The sequence below is a fragment of the Eleutherodactylus coqui genome, chromosome 2 (assembly GCF_035609145.1).
Source record: "Eleutherodactylus coqui strain aEleCoq1 chromosome 2, aEleCoq1.hap1, whole genome shotgun sequence".
NCBI lineage: Eukaryota > Metazoa > Chordata > Amphibia > Anura > Eleutherodactylidae > Eleutherodactylus > Eleutherodactylus coqui.
Window position 1 is genome coordinate 2,671,094 of NC_089838.1, and position 21,634 is coordinate 2,692,727.

The following is a 21,634-nucleotide window of genomic DNA, read 5'->3' on the forward strand; positions in this document are numbered from 1 at the left end:
CTATTATATTATAAATGGCGCCAGGAAGGTGGGGGCCCCTGGTACAGATTTTGCATTACAGCCCATGCAGGTAGCCCCATTATATTCCTTTCAGGTTGGCAGCGTACCATTGGCTAAAGGTTTCCTGTGCATCTTAATGGACTGTAGAGAGTTGTCCCTAATGTTAGAGGAAATCCAATTCTGATCACTGGAGCGGGATATATCCGATAGGGAGGAAAATACAGCTTTTTGTCTGTAGAAATATCCTTTGTAAGAAAATAATTGCATAATAATAATAATCTCCAAGGAAGAAGAAAACATCTTTTGTTCATTAATGTGCTCTGAAATACCTTTAACGGAAGGTTTTTGATTAAGTGCCATTGATGGGCGCCCATACAATCCCTCTCCACTCACCTGGTGCCTCTTATCTGAGCTTTGTCCTTGCTCATTGAAGAGCAGAAAGGAGACTTTTGTTTCATAATTAGTTACCTATCATTAAAAGCTACAAACTGGCTAGTAATGTAATAAAAGAAAAAACAATAGATACCACTCGTCTTTCGTGCAAGAATGGAATGTCCGTGGTGATCCATCCGGCCGCTGCACGGAATGGAAAGACGCGACTAACGGTAAAGGCAGCAGATCAATTCCAGCACCAATCAAAAATAAAAGCCAATCCTTTATTGAAAACGCATTAAGAATCCAATGTGCAGATGAACAAAAAGTATTCGCTTACGCGTTTCGGCTCCCTTGGAGGCTTCATCATAGAATGCCTTCTCATAGCAAATGTGAGCAGTATGTAGATGTACAAGGATATGCCTGCACAGCGGATGTTTAATGCGTTTTCAATAAAGGATTGGCTTTTATCTTTATTGGTACTGAAATTCATCTGCTGCATTTACCAAAAGGTTAGCTACCTCGCGGAGCCACCTAAGAGGGCAATCTACTGAGGCGCAACTTTAAGGGGATCTGCCGCATCTTCTTAAATGTTTGTTTCTAGCAAATATTTGCATTGCCCAGGAGATAACAATTCTGGATCGAGTCTTCTAAGAACTCTACCTTGTGCCATCCCTCTGCGATTCCTCATGGAAATATATGAATATAGTAGCTCATATACCCGGCCGCGCTCGAGTTAATTTGATACAGGTGTTTACATGTTGTTTGCATGGAAAATGTTATGAAGTCAAGGTTACTTTAGAGGAACTGAGGAATAAAATATGTATACACATAGAGGAGTGTTAGATTCTCCTCAGGCTGCATGTACGGATGTCCGTCTGCAGAATGTGCCACCCCTCCCACTCTCCTGATTTAGAACCTAAAGAATGCTCGCACCAAATTTCACGCTTTTACGACACCAAGAAGTTACATTACATGGGGGTGCACTTACTTTTGCACTTAGCATTGAAAAATCGAGTTGTGACCCCTTTACTTTTCCTATTTAGGAGCTAAAGAATGCTCCTGCCAAATTTCATGTTTGTGCGACAGCGGGAAGTTAGGGACTTAGATTTGGTACATTATACAGGGACGCCAATACTTTTGCGCTTAGCATTGAATTTTCGAGTTGTGGCCCCTTTACTTTTTTTATTTAGAACCTAAAGAATGATCATCGCAAATTTCGTGTTTGTACGATTTTGGGAAGATAGAGAATTAGTGGTGAGTCAGTCAGCGAGTGAGGGCTTTCACCTTTATTTATATATATATAGACAACTGAGTATTACCAGTTCAGGGGGTGTGGCCCTGTACTCTTTGACAGTGTCTAAACAGTGCTGATTGGGTAAGAACACACATCCAAGAGGTAACACCCAGTTGTCAATTTGTTACATTTTTAGTAGGAATAGCAGAGGAACGGTACAAGATGTAGTTCTGAGAGGAATGCTCTTGAATCGTTATTTTAGCTTTTTCCACTTTTGCACAATGAAAATCCTTCTTTTGTGATTTTTGGTTTTTTTTTTTGCACAGTCCCATAACTTTTTAACTTTTCCATTGACGGAGCTCTGTGTGGACTTGTTTTTTCTCGTGACAGGTTTCACTTTTTATTGGTACCATATTGGGGTAGCTGTTTTTTTTTACGACTTCTACCTCTCCACCCTTATAGCTAGGTTCCTGGCCATCTGTACTAGACAGAGTAGAATTGAGGGTGGTACTATAGTGCAGATCACATTCTTTGAGATGGCAGCATCAGGATCTGGCTTGCTAGTCCCAAGATCTATGATTGAGAAGGTCAATATATGGGCTTTTATAGAAGGTCAATATATAGTCCTATTATAGCTCCTCCCTTGAGTCTTCCAGGACTGATGGCAGAGATTAAGGGTATCCCCACAGCACCCCAATACATATTCAACTTTTTCTAAAATCAAAAGTGTATTATGAAGTAAGTACCTCACACTTTTCCACCACGGGTTGTTGGCCACACTCGGAACTGTTACCAGCCACAATGCCGGCACGCAAGTTCTCACTGTCTCCTGTGCCTTCCTCATTGGAGTAAGTTTTTGACCGATTGCCATAGCGATGGACTGAACTCCGACCCTGCACCAAGTTAAGTTGCTTGCGAAGAACACGGTTCTCTTCCTCCACTTCCCGTACACGCACCTCCAGGCTCTCCCGCTGGCTGGAAGCTGCGTATCGTGGACTGTGAGGCTGCGTATCTAGCGGGGACAAGGAGACAGACTTCCCATCTGCAAAAAAATTGAAGAGAAGTCATTGAAAAGTTATTTTGCCCATTAGCAGTAAATATACATAATGTACATCCATCTAGGCTGGTTTCACACTTTGTTTCATTGCACACCCGTATATTCTACCCTAGGTATTCCTCTGGATCACCAAATAGAGCTTCCATGTTGAACTCTGGATACAGCCCTATGCTTTCTATAGGGTCACCTTTTAACATGGTTTCCATTCCTGTCAGGTATTTATGCCTTATGAATAGCATAGCTGACTTTTGACATCAATAGACACCCAGGTCTTGTGTCCTGGAACCTAGGTTGTTCATCATAAACCATGACAGCACTCAGAGGATGTACAGTAATGAGGGAGGGCACGAAGACCATTGCCGTATCACAGAAAGCGCTTGCTAAATACTTGCAATTCCTCTTTTTTTAAGTCTCATCAGCATTATATGCAAAAACCCAATTCACAATTCTTATTGTGCTGCCATAATGGGGTTTGGCATAAGGTAGCATCGATGGAAACCCCATTGCGGTGCCACATGTAAAATGTGCAATTGTGTTTAAACGTGCACTTTTGTGCATGCAGAATTATTTCTAGATTAAAGTAGATCTTTAAAAAGAAACACACAAAAAAATCCCTTAAAGGGGTTTTGCCACTAAACATATGTATCCTCTGTGCATAGGGGGTTATTGTCTGATCACTGGGAGTCCAACATGCTTGACTGTCACTCCGTTCCCTTCTGTAGGACAGATGAAGAATGATGTACTTGACAATTCCCCTCCTGTCCTGAACTTCAAGTTGATATCCCTGATCTGTGCTGGTAATAAACTTTGGTCACTTGCTGAATGTTAAAGGGGTGATCAAGTCAGGATAACCCCTTTTGTTAGCAGGGACCCCAGTTATAAGCCTTGCAAAAGGAGTTGTGATCCTGAACACTCATCTGTAAATATGGATAAACTACGCAGCAAGTGCTCAATTTCTTTGCAGTGCCTCCACAGGGCAAAGGTAGCATTACACACTCCCTATTGAATTCAATGGGTTGTGGAGTCCTCCAAAAAGAGAGAAGCTGATTAACTGAGAAGCTATCCAGTAGAATGCTGATGGACAAGCACATCATGACTGTATATACAGCGTTCGTTTTATTATACTGTACACCGTTACAAATCGAACGCTTACATTGCCTCCATGTTTTATGACCGCATTTTCTGATTTCTTGAGATGCGCATAAGAATGCAGCGGAAGCAGGGAACATATCCTCCAAGATACATTAGACCAAAGTCATAAAACCTTACTATCTGCATCGACATACTGGCACCTCGTCTTTAAGTATGATGAATGCTTTACGATACGTATATATCACGGCAATCTCCAGCGAACAGGTTTTTTTATGCGCCAATTATTCAAAGTCAGCTCCTTCTATACAAAAAAGAAAAGAAAAGGACAATGGACGTCTTCTGCGTAGTAAATACAGTCTTTGGCCCCGTCTCTATATCTATAGGATGGAGGAACGCGACTCCTTTCAGCCTCTTCCAGATCTCGGTGGAATACCGCGGCTACTGAAGCCAGGTCCATTAATTAAGGCCACTAGTGGATTGGTAATTAAGTATGTGGATGTGAAAAGACTCTGCTCTTTTAATTTGGCTGTTTGCTGCTTAATTGATCTGTTAATTAAGAGCATGGGCCATAGTTGCTCATTTAATGCCTGTATGTGTGTAAATGTCTGATTTCAGATGATGCCTGGAACTCTTTCTGTGGCAGGAGAGGCGTTGAGGGATGTTTACTGAGCGAGTGTCCACCTCTCCGTGACCTCCTGATTGATTCGTTAGCTAATTACAAAGCGGGTAATCACAAAGTTGTTTCAGAGTAATCTCATTTAGACTATACATTTTTATATTTAATCTATACAAAACCCTGTTAAATATGGTCTACAGATGCCACCAGCACCGCAGCGCCAAGTGCCAAACCCTATTAGGTAATCCTGAGTTAAAAGAGAGTGTTCCCCTACCAATGGCCCTTCTAAACCTTGGCAGCTGCTGAGCGGCGAGATTAGTGAGGCTGGCAACGTTTTATCAAAGGTGGACAACCATCCAACGCCCGGCAAGTATTCAGAATGTATCCTATCCAAATGACACTGATGACAGTGCAGTTACCTCGAGTGATCGCAAGTGACATTGCCTCTGATTGGAATCATTCATGTTCCCTTCTCTTTTCTATCAAAGCCCAGATCGCCATAATGACTTCTTTCAGCCATGATTCACCTCTGCATACTCTTTTCATCTTTTCACTACCCACAATGCTGCTTTTACTTCCTCCCATAATACAAGTGTTACTCCCCTGTGCCCCATTCACTAATAGTACCCCCTTTTGGATTCCATGCAGTAATTGTGCCCCCTCTCTGCCCCTACCAAGTACTTGTTCCCCCAATATGCTCCACAAAGTAATGGTGCCCCCAATGTGCCTCTCCTGTGTGACACTAATGGTACCTCTCAATGCCTCCACAAAGCAATGTTGTTCCCTTTATGTCCCACAAATCAATGAGACCCACAATGTACTCCCACAAAGTAATGTTGTTTTCTCTGTGCCCTCCAAAGTATGGTATTGGTACCCCTCAAGGCTCCTCAGTAATGGTGCTCCCATAAAGTAATGGTGCCACCTCTCTGCCCTCACAAAGTAATGCTGCTCCCTCTGTACTCCATAGAGTAATAGTGCTCCCATAAAGTAATGGCGTCCCTTCTGTGCCTACCAATGTAATGGTACCCCTCAGTGCTCCTCAAAGCAACGGTACCCCTTTGTGCAGTCAATGGGGTTCCACCAGACTTTAACCCTTTGTAATCCAATTTTGGATTCAGGGTTTCCTAGGGGTCTTTCTCTTTCTGCCATTATACAATGGCGCCACCTGCTGGCTAGTGCCAGAACTGCAGTATTGGACATGCTGGAGAGGCACCCAGCAACAGAACAGCCAGTAATATACAGTAAGAATACCCTGCCGGACATCTTCCGACATCGGAAGCTGTACAGCCTTCAATCAGAATGTCTTTAGACGTCAGACAGTGGATTGGAAAGGGTTAATGTAATATAGAATTTACTATTGACACTGCTGTCTGTTAGGCTATGCAGCAGTGTTCATCGTGTAGCCCATTTCCTCCCCCGTCCCCTGTTCTAATGTAGGTACTGAAAGCAGACATTTGGAGCCAGGAGAAGTCGGGCTATGTTCTGGATTCTGCCGCATAGCCTGACAGGCAGCACTGTGGATTGGAAAGCGCCTCCCAGCCCTTGGCATACTGAATACATAGTATGGGTAGGTGGGATCCTAGAGGGCAGGAACGTGGAGAGATGGCCACATTAGAGTTAAAAGAGCTGAGATTCTGTGGTTACAGTGACTGGCATGGACCAATATAATGGGTCTCGGAACCCGGTCCTCCCAATCAGTTGAGGGTCTTGGAGATGGAACCTGCACCTATCAGGCATTGGTGGCATAAAAAGTGATCCTAGAGCTTGGCCATTGTCCACAAGCCAATGTCAAATATGTATACTAAAATTATGGAGTTGTTCGCCATGATAGGCAACTTGGTGGCCACTTCATGATGAATGCAAGAGACGGCAATATCACCTCTGGATCTTTGGAGCACTATGTGCTGAATCAGATCTCCAAAAGTATGAGGAGACCTACACAGATGTCAGGTCCCACTGAGCTGGAGAGTCCCCTGGTGATCCAATGAACATGCCCTGTACGTGTAGACAGGAGATCCACTGCCGCCATGTCACGCAAGAGTCCACATCCACGTGGGGCCAGCCACTAGTATGTCTGTAGTCGGCCGACATGGAGGCAATGACTGACATATTCCGATGTACTTTTCTATCTTTGGAGACAGAATGAAAGTGTCTCTATGCATTGTGATATAACAGGGCACATCTGAGCGGCTGCACAAGGTCCGCAATGAACAATACGCTTATATGACTTCAATATCAAGGGAAAGTCTTCAGGGCCTCACAGTGATTGTCATCTTAAAAGACAAAAAAACTTCATTGAATGTGTGTTCTATAGGCTGGAGGGCGTCCTGCTCCCGCTCGCACGCCCCGCTCGCACGCCCCGCTCGCACGCCCCGCTCGCACTCAATATGCAGGACGGCTTTATCTCAGAAATTACCACTAATGTGATGCCTTATCCAATAGAGATATAAAGAGCTACCGATAATTCAAAGCCAGAGCAGAAAGAAGATGCCTGGAGATCCCGGGAGAACGCGGATTAGCGAGTGTAAACGTGGCGCGATCTTGGAGATTATTGTGATTCTGAGCTGTGATAAGAATGAGAAGGACTGTGTCGTGGCTTGCAGAGGTCGGGCGAACATTACGGGCTGGATATATGGATGACGGAAGCTTTAGAGTGTATGTCAACATATGGAGTAGAGACAATGCCCATATGTGCTATCATTTAATGGAACCATCTTTAATTTAAAGGGGTAGTCTACGTGATAAGGCTATGTGAATGTGGCTGGAGCATGGCTCTGAGGGATGTCTATGAATACCCATTGACTCGTGAACGGCAAATCAGCCCAGCTGTGTTATGATTCAGTATAAAGAAGAGAAAGGAACCAAGAACAAGCGGCACATGGGGCCCTTCTGTCATTGCATTGAATGTTCTCCCCCAGACTGGAGGATCTGGTGTTTGTTTCCCCATTTGGTTGGCTAACAATTCAGTTACTCTAGAGTGGAAAGTCATGCAGAAGTAATGGCGCTGGAGCCAACCAAGAACCGCATGATCTGCCTCTGTGGTCTGTATGCCTAGGTGTGTATTCATGGTGTGACCCATAGTGGCCAAACAGAACTGTAACAACCTCATCCATTTGGCTTCATGATAACCACATTTTTGATTTTAAAGGAGGGGTGGTGGTTAGAGATGAGCGAGTAGTGCCTTAGCCGAGTATCTCCCCGCTCGTCTCTAAAGATTCGGGGGCCGGCGGGGGTGACAGGTGAGTTGCAGGGGAGTGGCGGGGTTAGAGCGAGGAGGAACGGAGGGGAGATCTCTCTCTCCCTCTCTTCCCCCCGCAACTCACCTGTCACCCGCGCCGGCCCCCGAATCTTTAGACACGAGCGGGGAGATACTCGGCTAAGGCACTACTCGCTCGAGTAATGTGCCTTAGCGAGTATACTCGCTCATCTCTAGTGGTGGTTATATTTCTCCTTGTGGAGAGCACCATGGGGGGAACAGGGAGTCTTATAGGCAATACTATGCATCCCTGGGGAAAAGATATCCTATTATAACAGGATTCCCATCATGACTAGGGATGCAAACCAAACCAGAATAGCCATGTACAGCCTTCAGTAGTGTGCAGTACAGTTCTGGGTGAGAGGACATTAACGAGAGTCTAGGAGTGAGTAATGTTCATAGGAGAATGAAGGGAGTATTACAGGGTAGCGCCAATGATTGGCGCTATGCAGACATTATGCCAGCTCTTATTTGCATAGTTTTTTTCCCAGGAGACATATTATACATACCCAGCCAACTAGAACCCTACTGTGCACTAATGAGAGAACCTGAAACAGCTGTCTATACATGGATACTCTGCTTTGACTTATACCCCTAGTTGTTGATTTTAGAGGGCGAAACATTTCACTACAGACGCGCGTCCTCAAAATCCAAAATAACCTAAAGAACAGTTTGACTTTAAAGCGCCTTCTGCTGATCATCCAATGTCAGAGTCATTTATGGAAAACATATACGGGGCGGACTGCTGATTGTTAATAGTTTCTAAAAGCTTGGCTCTTAGGCATCCAAACATGGACAATATAGGTGTCACACCGAGAAGAAACATGGCTTCTGATTGAAGTTCTAGAACTATTATAGACGATAAACTTTAGGCGGTGAGACCAGGAAATGGAGAAACTGAGCTCAAGAAGGAACCAAGAATATATCTGGGGAAAGACGCTTCCTTCTGAGGAATTTATGTTGTGCAGTAAACCCTCGAGTAGCATCGCTCTTAAGTTAAGCTGTTTTCAACTTACATAATGTGTCAGGGCAGCGGCGGTCCCTCAAATAAAGTTGCATTCCTCAGATAAGGGCGCCGACTGCTCCATGACCCCGGGCGCCGCTCAGTGAGCCGGCGTGCAGCTGATGCCGCTCACTTCCTGCTTCTCCTGTATCAGCGCGCCTACTCCTCCCCCTCCCCCTCCACAGTGCCGGCTGAACGTTGCTGTGTCTGCCTGCCTCCTGACACAGAACACCAGCTGAATCCCCAAAGTGCCGGCTGAACGCTGCCTGCCTCCTGAATCCCCACTGTACTGCAAAATGTAAGTACTGTACAGATGAGTCCAGTACAGTAAAGAAATGTTTGCAAATACTGCAGTCCTATGTCAAAGCACAGATAATACAGTGATACTAACTGCTATAATGATGTCACTGCAGTCCTATGTCAAACCACAGATAACACAGTGATATCAACTAACATTGGTTTCTACTAAAGTCCATTGCTTCCGGACGGATTAATGACGTTAGTTGAGGTTCTATTGTACTTTAAGAATACCTGATCAGTTCAAACAGTCTGCTGTTTATTGTACGATGAAGCAGCGCCCCCTCTAGATCCTGAAGGGCGGGGGGGCACTTATGTTCACCGAGGGCCACATCAGCTTTATGGTTGAAGAAGATTGCAGTATGTCCTACTTTGGTTCATTAAAGCCAATGGGATACGCACAATTGTGGTTCGTTAAAACTGGAAATGGCGTATGCCCATGTACCCGAGCCTTAAATGTGACCCTTAACTCTTTAGTGACCGGACGTTTATTTGCCTTAAGGATCAGGAAACATAACAATTCTGGAGTTACTTTACAAAACTCTCTTCGCAGCGCTCCCCATGCCAGATGATTACGGTGACCCAGTATTTTCATCGTCCGGGTCATTAGAACGCCGTAATACCGATTATCTGTTGGTTTTTACATTTTTCTTAATATTTAATCCATTAAAAAAGGGGTTTTGTGGGGAAAAATGTGCATCTTTTTAACTGGATTTTTTCCCCTTTACATCTAAAATCATTTGTACTTTTCAGTCCTGAAGGGACTTGGAGATGAGATCATTCGATCACTGGGATAGTACACTGCATTACCTATGTAATGCATTCTACTAAGACTATGACAGCAGCCTATTGCACTCTGCTGGAGGCGGGGCTTAATAGGCTGAGTTACACGGTAGACATGGGGGCCTTTGTCAGGCTTCCAGCAGCCATTAGAACTCATTGTTACCTTGTAATTGCACTGCAGGGTGACAATGGCTGACCAACAGAGCCGGCACCGCCTGTCATCAGCTTACATGCTGCAATTGATTGTAGCAGGTATGGGGTTAAACTGCCAGGATCTGCAGATTCTCGATTCCTGGTGGTTAGAGCAGGCGCCTGGCTGTCAGTAGTCAGCCAAGCCACCGCCATAAAAAGATCTATGTGCAGGTATAAAGACCACTAGTGAGGTCAGTATAAAGGCGTATTGTGGTCACTAAGGGGTTAACATGGATGCGGAGCTCTCTGCACTTTGATGGTATTTCTCCCCTTCCACCTACCTTGGAGGGTGGCTAGGGTGTCCAGGTAGGGCCGTCACAGCTGAGCCACCACCTCTGATTTGCTGAACACCGCGGTGTGGAGATGCACCGGAGTTCAGAATCCAAGATGGCACCCAGTCCCTGTGCTGGCTCCACCCCCTCTGCCAAGTGCTATCTGCAAGGACAGTGGAGAGCCGGTCCTTCTGCGACCGAACCTTAAAGTGGCGTGGCAGGCCAGCCTCAACCCGCAGGCCTTGAGTTTGACTCTTGTGCCCTAGGGGTATGGAAGTAATAAGCCTTCCTACCATAAAACCACACAATTAGGACCGCCGGGTATTTGCGGACCCTCCCTTATCTCTTTCCCATGCGAGAGAGAGAGAGAGAGAGAGAGAGAGAGAGAGAGAGAGAGGGGCAACAGGTGTTTTATGGAGAGGAGGAGCCCAGCATAGGTACCTACAGCCCATAGGAGCTGCATGGTGGCCTCAGGTAAGTACGGCCGTGCTATAGAGTCCCCCCCCATCTTTCTGTCCCCCGATCACTCATTCAGACTCCTCTCACTTATCACCGACCTGCCAGAAAAGCTTTAGTCAATCAGACCGATATCGTTGTAAGCCCTCCGTCCGCCGGCCGCGTATTGACTCCGAGAATCTGTTTGTCGATGAGCGCATCTATTCTAAATATCACTTCGCCAATACAAGCATTAATCTTAACAGCCTGTTATCCGCGGACGGTCGGGTACAGAACCAGCCGCTTGTGAAAGCACTACACCGAGCGGGACATCAGGAGTCACAGCGCAAAGTCCTGATGGCCCTAAAGTGGCCGATAACAGAGAATACTAACACACAAGAGGGAGGCAGTCAGACCGTCTAGAAACATTGGCATCCTACTCCTTGTTGTTCCTTAACTCCTTTTTGTACACAGTGACTCCACCAGCAGCAGAATAGTGAGTGCAGCTCTGGAGTATAATACAGAATGTAACTCGGGATCAGTACAGGATAAGTAATATATGTACACAGTGACTCCACCAGCAGAATAGTGAGTGCAGCTCTGGAGTATAATATAGGATGTAACTCAGGGTCAGTACGGGATAATTAATGTATGTACACAGTGACTCCACCAACAGAATAGTGAGTACAGCTCTGGAGTATAATACAGCATGTAACTCAGGAGCAGTACAGGATAAGTAATGTATGTACACAGTGTCTCCACCAGCAGAATAGTGAGTGCAGCTCTGGGGTATAATACAGGATGTAACTCAGGAGCAGTACAGGATAAGTAATGTATGTATACAGTGACTCCACCAGCAGAATAGTGAGTGCAGCTCTGGAGTATAATACAGGATATAACTCAGGAGCAGTACAGGATAAGTAATGTATGTACACAGTGACTCCACCAGCAGAATAGTGAGTGCAGCTCTGGAGTATAATACAGGATGTAACTCAGGAGCAGTACAGGATAAGTAATGTATGTACACAGTGACTCCACCAGCAGAATAGTGAGAGCAGCTCTGGAGTATAATACAGGATGTAACTCAGGATCAGTACAGGGTAAGTAATGTATGTACACAGTGACTCCACCAGCAGAATAGTGAGTGCAGCTCTGGGGTATAATACAGGATGTAACTCCGGAGCAGTACAGGATAAGTAATGTATGTACACAGTGACTCCAGCAGCAGAATAGTGAGTGCAGCCCTGGAGTATAATACAGGATGTAACTCAGGAGCAGTACAGGATAAGTAATGTATGTACACAGTGACTCCAGCAGCAGAATAGTGAGTGCAGCTCTGGGGTATAATACAGGATGTAACTCAGGAGCAGTACAGGATAAGTAATGTATGTACACAGTGACTCCACCAGCAGAATAGTGAGTGCAGCTCTGGAGTATAATACAGGATGTAACTCAGGAGCAGTACAGGATAAGTAATGTATGTACACAGTGACTCCAGCAGCAGAATAGTGAGTGCAGCTCTGCAATATAATACAGGGTGTAACTCAGGAGCAGTACAGGATAAGTAATGTATGTACACAGTGACTCCACCAGCAGAATAGTGAGTGCAGCTCTGGGGTATAATACAGGATGTAACTCAGGATCAGTACAGGATAAGTAATGTATGTACACAGTGACTCCACCAGCAGAATAGTGAGTGCAGCTCTGGAGTATAATACAGGATGTAACTCAGGAGCAGTACAGGATAAGTAATGTATGTACACAGTGACTCCAGCAGCAGAATAGTGAGTGCAGCTCTGCAATATAATACAGGATGTAACTCAGGGGCAGTACAGGATAAGTAATGTATGTACACAGTGACTCCACCAGCAGCAGAATAGTGAGTGCAGCTCTGCAATATAATACAGGATGTAACTCCGGAGCAGTACAGGATAAGTAATGCATGTACACAGTGTCTCCACCAGCAGAATAGCGAGCGCAGCTCTGTCCTCCACTCATAGGATAGGAAGAGAATCACAGTTATCCCGGTCTTTATGACTCACTCTGCCTGTATTGTCACTTTTGCTTCCAGTCGCTTTTAGCACCTACTGAAGAAGAAAATGGCAGCAGGAAAGCTAACCTGTAAAAGCGAGATGGAAAGTGCTCTTAACGAGGCGCCATTAAACCTCGTGCCTCTCCTGACTACACATCAGATACACTTCGCCGTCTCATTCCCTCTTGGTGGAGAGCGAGGATTCCCTTCAAGCAGCGGCTTCCAGAAGTACCCCCCCCCCCTCCCCCAGTCCTTCCACTAATGCTCTAACTCCTTGAGAAAATGAGTTTGGATGATGGAACGCTGATCCAGAAGGGAAGGCGGACGGAGGGATCTGCTTATCAAGAACACTGGGATAAAGCCCTGTATAGAGCCGGACCTTATGGGTCAGCTATATCCATGACATGGCCCCTCCCCCACTATACATTATAGAAGACGTCACCACGGAGGTCCATAACCATATAGCATACAAGGCTGCAGGCGTTCATATATGTCACGGAGCTCATTATAATGCACATCTTAGATGCTGCAGAACCTCTTCAGGAAGAGAAAGGCCATTTACCTTTTCAAGAAGAAAGTTTGTAGCAGCTGATGTGTGTGTTACAATGTTCTGCAGCAGCGGAGGTGTCTATTATGAGGTTCTGCAGCAGCTAAGGTGTTTATTATGTTCTGCAGCAGCTATGATGCACATTATGATGTTCTGCAGCAGCTGAGTTATGCATGATGATGCCCTGCAGCAGCTGATGTGTGTATTATGATGTCCTGCAGTAGCTAAGGTGCATATATATATATATATATATGTATATATATATATATATATATATATGATCTGCAGCAGCACGGAATGCTGCTCCACCTGAATAATATGCATGGGAAGTGTTTACACAAATTATCACTTTTACACAACGCTTGCCCCTCCCTCTGTCCGCGGAATGATGATCAGCAGGGGCTCCAATCGGCGGGTTACTTGTTTTTTTTTAACAAAAAGCTGCTACATTCCACTTTCCCTTGAAGAAAGATTTCCAGCAGCGCAGCCTGGAGGTAATGTTAGGATAACAAGTCCACTGCTGGGAGGAACGTAACAGAGAGAAATCTAAGCAGACTCTCAATAAACAGCAGCTTCACTGTTCGGGGGGAAAGTAAACAAGTTCTGAAATATTGTTACAGCATATTGTTACATACTTGTTACATCATAGTTACTGCAGGTCATTCTCACATAATGGAAGAAGAGTGAGAATGACCTTAGGGCACGTTTACAAGGGACAACTATCGGGCACTTAAGTGCTTGACAGCCATCCAATGATCACTCCTGAGCTTATATATAGGAGCCATAATTGTTCACTTAATGGAGGCGAAGTGCCCAAAGATCTCTTCCAGCCGCCCTCCTCCATTCAGGATAAACAGGCAATTGTTCATAGATTTTTGCTCACTGGTCCTGTTGGGTCCTGTTTTTACATGGGATTGCGGTCACCATTAATCGCTTTTCTGAGCGATCATTCGAGTGACTAGCTATTAGCCTGTGTAAAAGGCAGCGCAGTCTTTCTGACATTAATTATGCAGTTAGACAGGTGTGAGAATGACCCTAACTATTCTCAAGCTGCTTAGCTAATAAAAATATGGGAACCCTAAGATTTGTCTATCTGGGGTATTGTGGGGTATTCATAAATTCTTTCTTACACTTGGTCATAATTACCGTAAGTCATACTCAGATTATGTGAGAAGAGTGAGAATGGCCTTAGGTAGTTAAGTCTTTCTCACATCACTCAGGCAGCTGGAAAGTTGTGAGAATTTTCAAAGTGTTCTGATAATGGGACTATGGAAACACAAAGCCTTTATTTACGGGGTTAGCACATTGCTGAAACAATTCGGGGGTGTTCCCTTGCCCTAGCTCCATACATTGCAGCTACTATAGGTCATTCTCACATAATTTTCGAAGAGTGAGAATTACTTTTAGGTATCATAGCCTTTCTTACATCACAAATAGTGTCAGAATGAGCCTGGCAATTGTTAAACAGCTCAGCTTATGAGAATATGGAACCTTAAGACTTGTTTGACTAGGTTAGTGCATTGCTCAGACAATCTGGGGGGTATTCAGAAATTGTGACCCAATCCCTCTCACAAGTGAGAATTACATAGTTAGCAAATTCTTTCTTACATCACTCAGGCAGTCATACAAGTGTGAGAATGACCCTAGGTATTTCCAAAAAAGCTCAGCTAATGAGAATATAGAAATCCTAAGATTCGACTGGCTGGGTTCGCACATTGCTCAGACAATTTGGAGAATATTCTGGCTGGGTCCTTTACACACGTGTTACATCATAGAAGAATGACTAGAGTTATGATATGTTATTCTTGCATAGTGTGGGAAGGGTGAGAATAACTTTTGGTAACATGATCTTTCTTACATCACTCAGGCAGTTAGACAGGTGTGAGAATGACCCTAGCAATTCTCAAACAGCTTAGGTAATGAGAATATGTGCACCCCAAGCCTTGATTTATGGGGTTAGTACACTGCTCAAACAATTTGGGGGGTATTGACAACCTCGGGCTCCACTGACCTCTTACGCGTTACTATAGTTCATTGTTACCAAATGTGAGATATTGCTTAGGTAAGTTGTGAGGTACGAGGGGGTGTTGATAAGCATTGGGCCTTACCCAGAAAAAACTGAGCTACAAAGAAGTCTATTTGTCCATATTCAATGATGCAAAAATCAACAACCTATGATTTTAACTTTTTTTTGGTCCAAAATGAACATGGCGGCATCTCCAAAGACCGTCAGTGTGGAAGAGCACAGGACCAGAAGCAAATAACTGTTTCTCCAAGGTAAAGGTGCAAAGCAGATCCATGATGAAATGTCACAAACTTTGGGTGACGGCGGCCCTTCATATGCAACACGTAAATGTTGGGTTGTAAATTTTAAAACTGGCCATTTCGATGTTGAAAGTGAGAAACCCAACCAGGAGGTTTACTGTTATTTACACATACGAGGGGCTGCTGATAAGGCTTTGGCTATACCCAGAAAGAAACGAGATAGGAGGATGAAACTTTCCATTTCTCCCACATCCTCCCCACTGATGCCAACACACTTCTTACATCGGGATTCCAAGTTCTGTAAGCCTTGCAAAAAGAAGGATTTCGGTTGTGCCTCAAACCAGTCATCCATAGCAGCCATGGCATCAGAAATGGTGGGAAATGTGGTCCCCTTGAGGTGTTTCTTCTGGAAACAGATGATAGTCGGAGGGAGCTAGATCTAGTGAATAAGGTGGGTGGTCAAACAGCTGGAAGCCTAGCTCACCAGTTTTGCCGTGGTTGCTTGTGCAGTGTGAGCGGAGGCATTGTCTTGTAGAAACAAGATTCCTTTGGACAGCTTGCCGCACCTTTTGGCCTTCAGAGCTGCCTTCAATTGGTCGAAAAGTTCAATGTAATACCTTGCATTGATGGTGGAACCATTGTGAAGGTCGTCCACTAGCAGCACGCCCTCCTTATCCCAGAACACAGACGCCATCACCTTAGTGGCTGAGAACCACTGGGCCTCCACTGACTGCTCCTTGGTTTCAGGGTCATACAAATAAATCCAGGTCTCATCCATGGTGACCAGTCGGTCCAGGAAGTTCTTATTGGGCCGGAAACGCTGACAAATGTAGCGGGACGTTTTCACTCGATGCTTTTCTGATCTGTTGTCAGACATTTGGGGACCCACTTTGCAGATAGCTTCTTCATGGATAATGACACAAACCCGTTCACCAGACACCCCCATGATGTCGGCTATTCCTGCAGCCGGCCGATTCTCCAGTATGAAGTTGTGCGCAGCATCGACGTTCCCCCGGACAACAACCTCTCTCGGTCGTCCAGCACGTTCCTCATCATTGGAGCTGAAGTGGCCACCCAGTTCTTAACTGTAGAATATGAAGGGCATTGATCCTCCAATGTCTGCGACATATCACCATGAGTATCCTGCGCCGACTTTCCTTGCACAAACAAGAATTTTATCACTCCTCTGCTCCCATTTGCTGTGAATATCGCCGTAGACTCCGCCATTTTGTTTTCCCGGGTGCCGAGATCACTGTTGCCATAAGCCACAAACACAACATTTTGAAAACATATATTAGACACATAAGGCTTTAATGTGATGTAACATTAGTTACCATAGAAACAACAAAAGAACACAAAGCCAAAGACTTATCAGCACCCCTCGTATTCACACGTCCTCAATCTCTGGCATTTTCATACTTGCTAAGTCACAGTTACTAAAGGTAATTCTCACATTATGAGTGAGAATGGCCATAGGATGCACAGTATTTTTCCATCACACTGGCAGACAGCTGTGAGAATGACCTCAGATATTCTCATACAGCTCGGCTAATTATAATCTAGGGTGGGTCGACTTCTACTAAAACGGTTTTATTCTTTCCTTGTAGAGAACAAAATGTGAGGTGCTGCCTGTCCGTTGCCCAACAAACCGGGCAAAGAAAACCGTGGGCATACGGTGCAAAACTGCTAGCCAAGAAAAGTATTACAAACAAGGGAATTACCCGGTTCTCCTTTATTAATTTTACTAAAAACAATCAGTTGTGATGCATTTTGGGGACGCAGACCCTTCATCAGCTTTGGCTGTTAAATGCGGGGGCTGAAAGAGCTTTCCACTGCACAGTGAGGAAGAAACAGGGTCAAATAACCTTTTGTAGCACAGTCTTTCTCACATCATTCAGGCAGTTATACAGGTTTGAGAATGACCCTAAATATTCTTAAACAGCTCAGCTAATGAGAATACAGGAATTCCAAGCCTTCACTGACTGGGTTAGCACACCTCTCACATACATTTTGGGGGGGATTCACATGCTATGACTTGGTCATTTTCACACTTGCTACAGTTGGCAAAGTCTGTCTTCCATTCCTCAGGTAGTTAGACTGCTGTGAGAATGACCTTAGATATTCTTAAGCATTTCAGCTAATTAACATATGGGAAACCTGAACTTTGAATTACTGGGCTAGCACATTGCTCACATAATTTGAAGGTAGTCATATGTTTTGGCTTCCTCTTTCTCACATTTGTTACATCATATAAGAATGATCAGATTTACTATAGGTCACTCTTATATAATGTGAAAATAATGTGAATGACCTTACGAGAAAATTTGTCTTCTACCTCATAGTTTTTTTGCCTTCCTGTAGATCAACATTGGGGTGGTGGTGGTAATGTGTGTGTGTGTAGGGGGGGGGGGGGGGGGGGGGGCGGTAAATAGGCTGAAATGGATGGACATATGTCTTTTTTCGACCTTCCATACTGTGTTACTATGTTAGCTAGCACAATCTGTTTCACATTACTCAGGCAGTTGGGATATATGCAAGAATGACCCTAGACATTCTCAAACAACTCTGCTAATGACAATATGGGAACCCTAAGATTTGTTGAACTGGATTAGTAGTTGTCACTGCTGACAATAAGGGGCATTCACAAGCTGAGGCTCCAGTCTTCACACAGCTGTTTCATCAATGTTACTAAAGGTAATTCTCACATAATGTGAGAAGAGTAAGAATGACCTTAGGAGCCACAATCTTCCTCACATTGCTGAGGTAGGTGTGAGAATGACCCTAGACATCCTCAAACAGCTCAGAAAATGAGAATGTGGGAACCCCAAACTTTGATTTACTTTATTATACATCTGTATATCTGCATTTAATTCCAGTATTTCCTCCAGATTTTATCTCAGAGTGTCCCTGGTTGTTCTCACATTGTTCATACAGCATGAGAATGTCCTGGGGTGACTTTTGAATTCTCTGACGGTGCAATTGTGACTTACTATTGAATAAATCGACGGGAGTTAAAAAGTGATATTCATTATTATTGCAATTGATGCTAGCAAAGCATAACACTAGCTGATGGCTAAGGGCCTGGCTCTCAACATCACAGCCAGACATCCATGTGAGTGTCACCGCAAGCAAAATGCAGCATTATGTTGTAGTCATTCGGATGGACGACCATCTATGAAATATATGGGCAGCTCAAATCCATGAGAGCTCATACAGGAGGGATCCCAAGCAGAGAACCCTGCTGAGATGTAAACATGCCCTACTGGGGCATTTGTAAAAGGGTTGTCCTAACGAGGGAGTACCAGGAAGGTAAACTATGCACCTCATGAGGGGTATGTACAGACTAGGGGAACAAACCAGTTTGGATGAAGCTCCCTTCCTACTGAGTGAGAGAACCTGCGCAGGACTGCCATCTCCATAGGAACTGCATTATTAGCAAAAAGATAGGTCATTGGCCCAAAGGTCACCAAAACAGTATGGAAGGGGAAACAAACGCCAGGTCCTTCTATCCTGAGTAAAGAAATCTGCAGACCCTAATTTAACCTTTGGGGCGACCTCACTTCTATTTACACCAAAACGGAGAGGAACAGAGGTAGAACCTGATGACGGTGAGTTGGATAGAAGCTGCAGGCCGCGTCACAGCTCTGGCATTACGTTTCTCTCTCAAGTTGAGATTTTCCATATTTAATGGGTTAATATCCAGTTCTCACCAGGGGAATGGAAATTCTGTACATTTACACGGATGATTAGATGCAGCTGCGCTTCAAGAGAAATTTCAGTCCGTAATTAAGTTAAACTTTTAATGCCTTTGATTTGCATATGACAAAACGCACATTTCTTGTACGAGGAACAATGCAGGAGAGATAGTGGCAGTGATTGTCCCGAGCTTCATCCATGCCGGCAGCAGCTCATCTGCATAAGAGGCGCGGCAATTATTCACAAAAATAATAGTGTAATTAATAAAGAAGGTTTGATAAGTAAATCGGGGGAAACTGGCAATTCTGTCCATATAAAAAACGAAGGGGGTTTATATTATACTATTATAATAGTTATATTCTTGTACATAGGTGCAGTATTATAGTAGTTATATTCTTGTACATAGGGGGCAGTATTATAGTAGTTATATTCTTGTACATAGGGGGCAGTATTATAGTAGTTATATTCTTGTACATAGGGGGCAGTATTATAGTAGTTATATTCTTGTACATAGGGAGCAGTATTATAGTAGTTATATTCTTGTACATAGGGGGCAGTATTATAGTAGTTATATTCTTGTACATAGTGGGCGGTATTATAGTAGTTATATTCTTGTACATAGGGGGCAGTATTATAGTAGTTATATTCTTGTACATAGGGGGCAGTATTATAGTAGTTATATTCCTGTATATAGGAGCAGTATTATAGTAGTTATATTCTTGTACATAGGGGGCAGTATTATAGTAGTTATATTCGTGTACATAGGGGGCAGTATTATAGTAGTTATATTCTTGTACATAGGAGGCAGTATTATAGTAGTTATATTCTTGTACATAGGGGGCAGTATTATAGTAGTTATATTCTTGTACATAGGGGGCAGTATTATAGTAGTTATATTCTTGTACATAGATGGCAGTATTATAGTAGTTATATTCTTGTACATAGGGGGCAGTACTATAGTAGTTATATTCTTGTACATAGGGGGCAGTATTATAGTGGTTATATTCTTGTACATAGAGGGCAGTATTATAGTAGTTATATTCTTGTACATAGGGGGCAGTATTATAGTAGTTATATTCTTGTACATAGGGGGCAGTATTATAGTAGGTATATTCTTGTACATAGATGGCAGTATTATAGTAGTTATATTCTTGTACATAGGGGGCAGTACTATAGTAGTTATATTCTTGTACATAGGGGGCAGTATTATAGTGGTTATATTCTTGTACATAGAGGGCAGTATTATAGTAGTTATATTCTTGTACATAGGGGGCAGTATTATAGTAGTTATATTCTTGTACATAGGGGGCAGTATTATAGTAGATATATTCTTGTACATAGTAGCAGTATTATAGTAGGTATATTCTTGTACATAGGGGGCAGTATTATAGTAGTTATATTCTTGTACATAGGGGGCAGTATTATAGTAGTTATATTCTTGTATATAGGGGGCAGTATTATAGTAGTTATATTCTTGTACATAGGAGCAGTATTATAGTAGTTATATTCTAGTACATAGGGGGCAGTATTATAGTAGTTATATTCTTGTACATAGGGGGCAGTATTATAGTAGTTATATTCTTGTACATAGGGGGCAGTATTATAGTAGTTATATTCTTGTACATAGGGGGGCAGTATTATAGCAGTTATATTCTTGTACATAGGGGGCAGTATTATAGTAGTTATATTCTTGTGCATAGGGGGCAGTATTATAGTAGTTATATTCTTGTACATAGGGGGCAGTATTATAGTAGTTATATTCTTGTACATAGGGGGCAGTATTATAGTAGTTATATTCTTGTGCATAGGGGGCAGTATTATAGTAGTTATATTCTTGTACATAGGGGGCAGTATTATAGTAGTTATATTCTTGTACATAGGGGGCAGTATTATAGTAGGTATATTCTTGTACATAGGGGGCAGTATTATAGTAGTTATATTCTTGTACATAGGGGGCAGTATTATAGTAGGTATATTCTTGTACATAGGGGGCAGTATTATAGTAGTTATATTCTTGTACATAGGGGCAGTATTATAGTAGTTATATTCTTGTACATAGGGGGCAGTATTATAGTAGTTATATTCTTGTACATAGGGGGGCAGTATTATAGTAGTTATATTCTTGTACATAGGGGGCAGTATTATAGTAGGTATATTCTTGTACATAGGGAGCAGTATTATAGTAGTTATATTCTTGTACATAAGGGGCAGTATTATAGTAGTTATATTCTTCTATATAGGGGCAGTATTATAGTAGTTATATTCTTGTACATAGGGGGCAGTATTATAGTAGTTATATTCTTGTACATAGGGGGCAGTATTATAGTAGGTATATTCTTGTACATAGGGGGCAGTATTATAGTAGTTATATTCTTGTACATAGGGGGCAGTATTATAGTAGGTATATTCTTGTACATAGGGGGCAGTATTATAGTAGTTATATTCTTGTACATAGGGGCAGTATTATAGTAGTTATATTCTT

The 21,634-nt window shown here is 43.4% G+C and overlaps 1 protein-coding gene across 1 annotated transcript in view; it reads right to left on the reverse strand.

Annotated features, from left to right (window-relative positions):
- The window catches only part of LARGE1 (LARGE xylosyl- and glucuronyltransferase 1), a 446,230-nt gene that overhangs the window by 218,149 nt on the left and 206,447 nt on the right, over positions 1 to 21,634 (reverse strand). Inside the window, exon 3 of the mRNA XM_066590172.1 lies at positions 2,356 to 2,651. Coding sequence (XP_066446269.1) covers positions 2,356 to 2,651 — 296 coding nt within the window. The remainder of the gene's footprint in view (positions 1 to 2,355; positions 2,652 to 21,634) is intronic.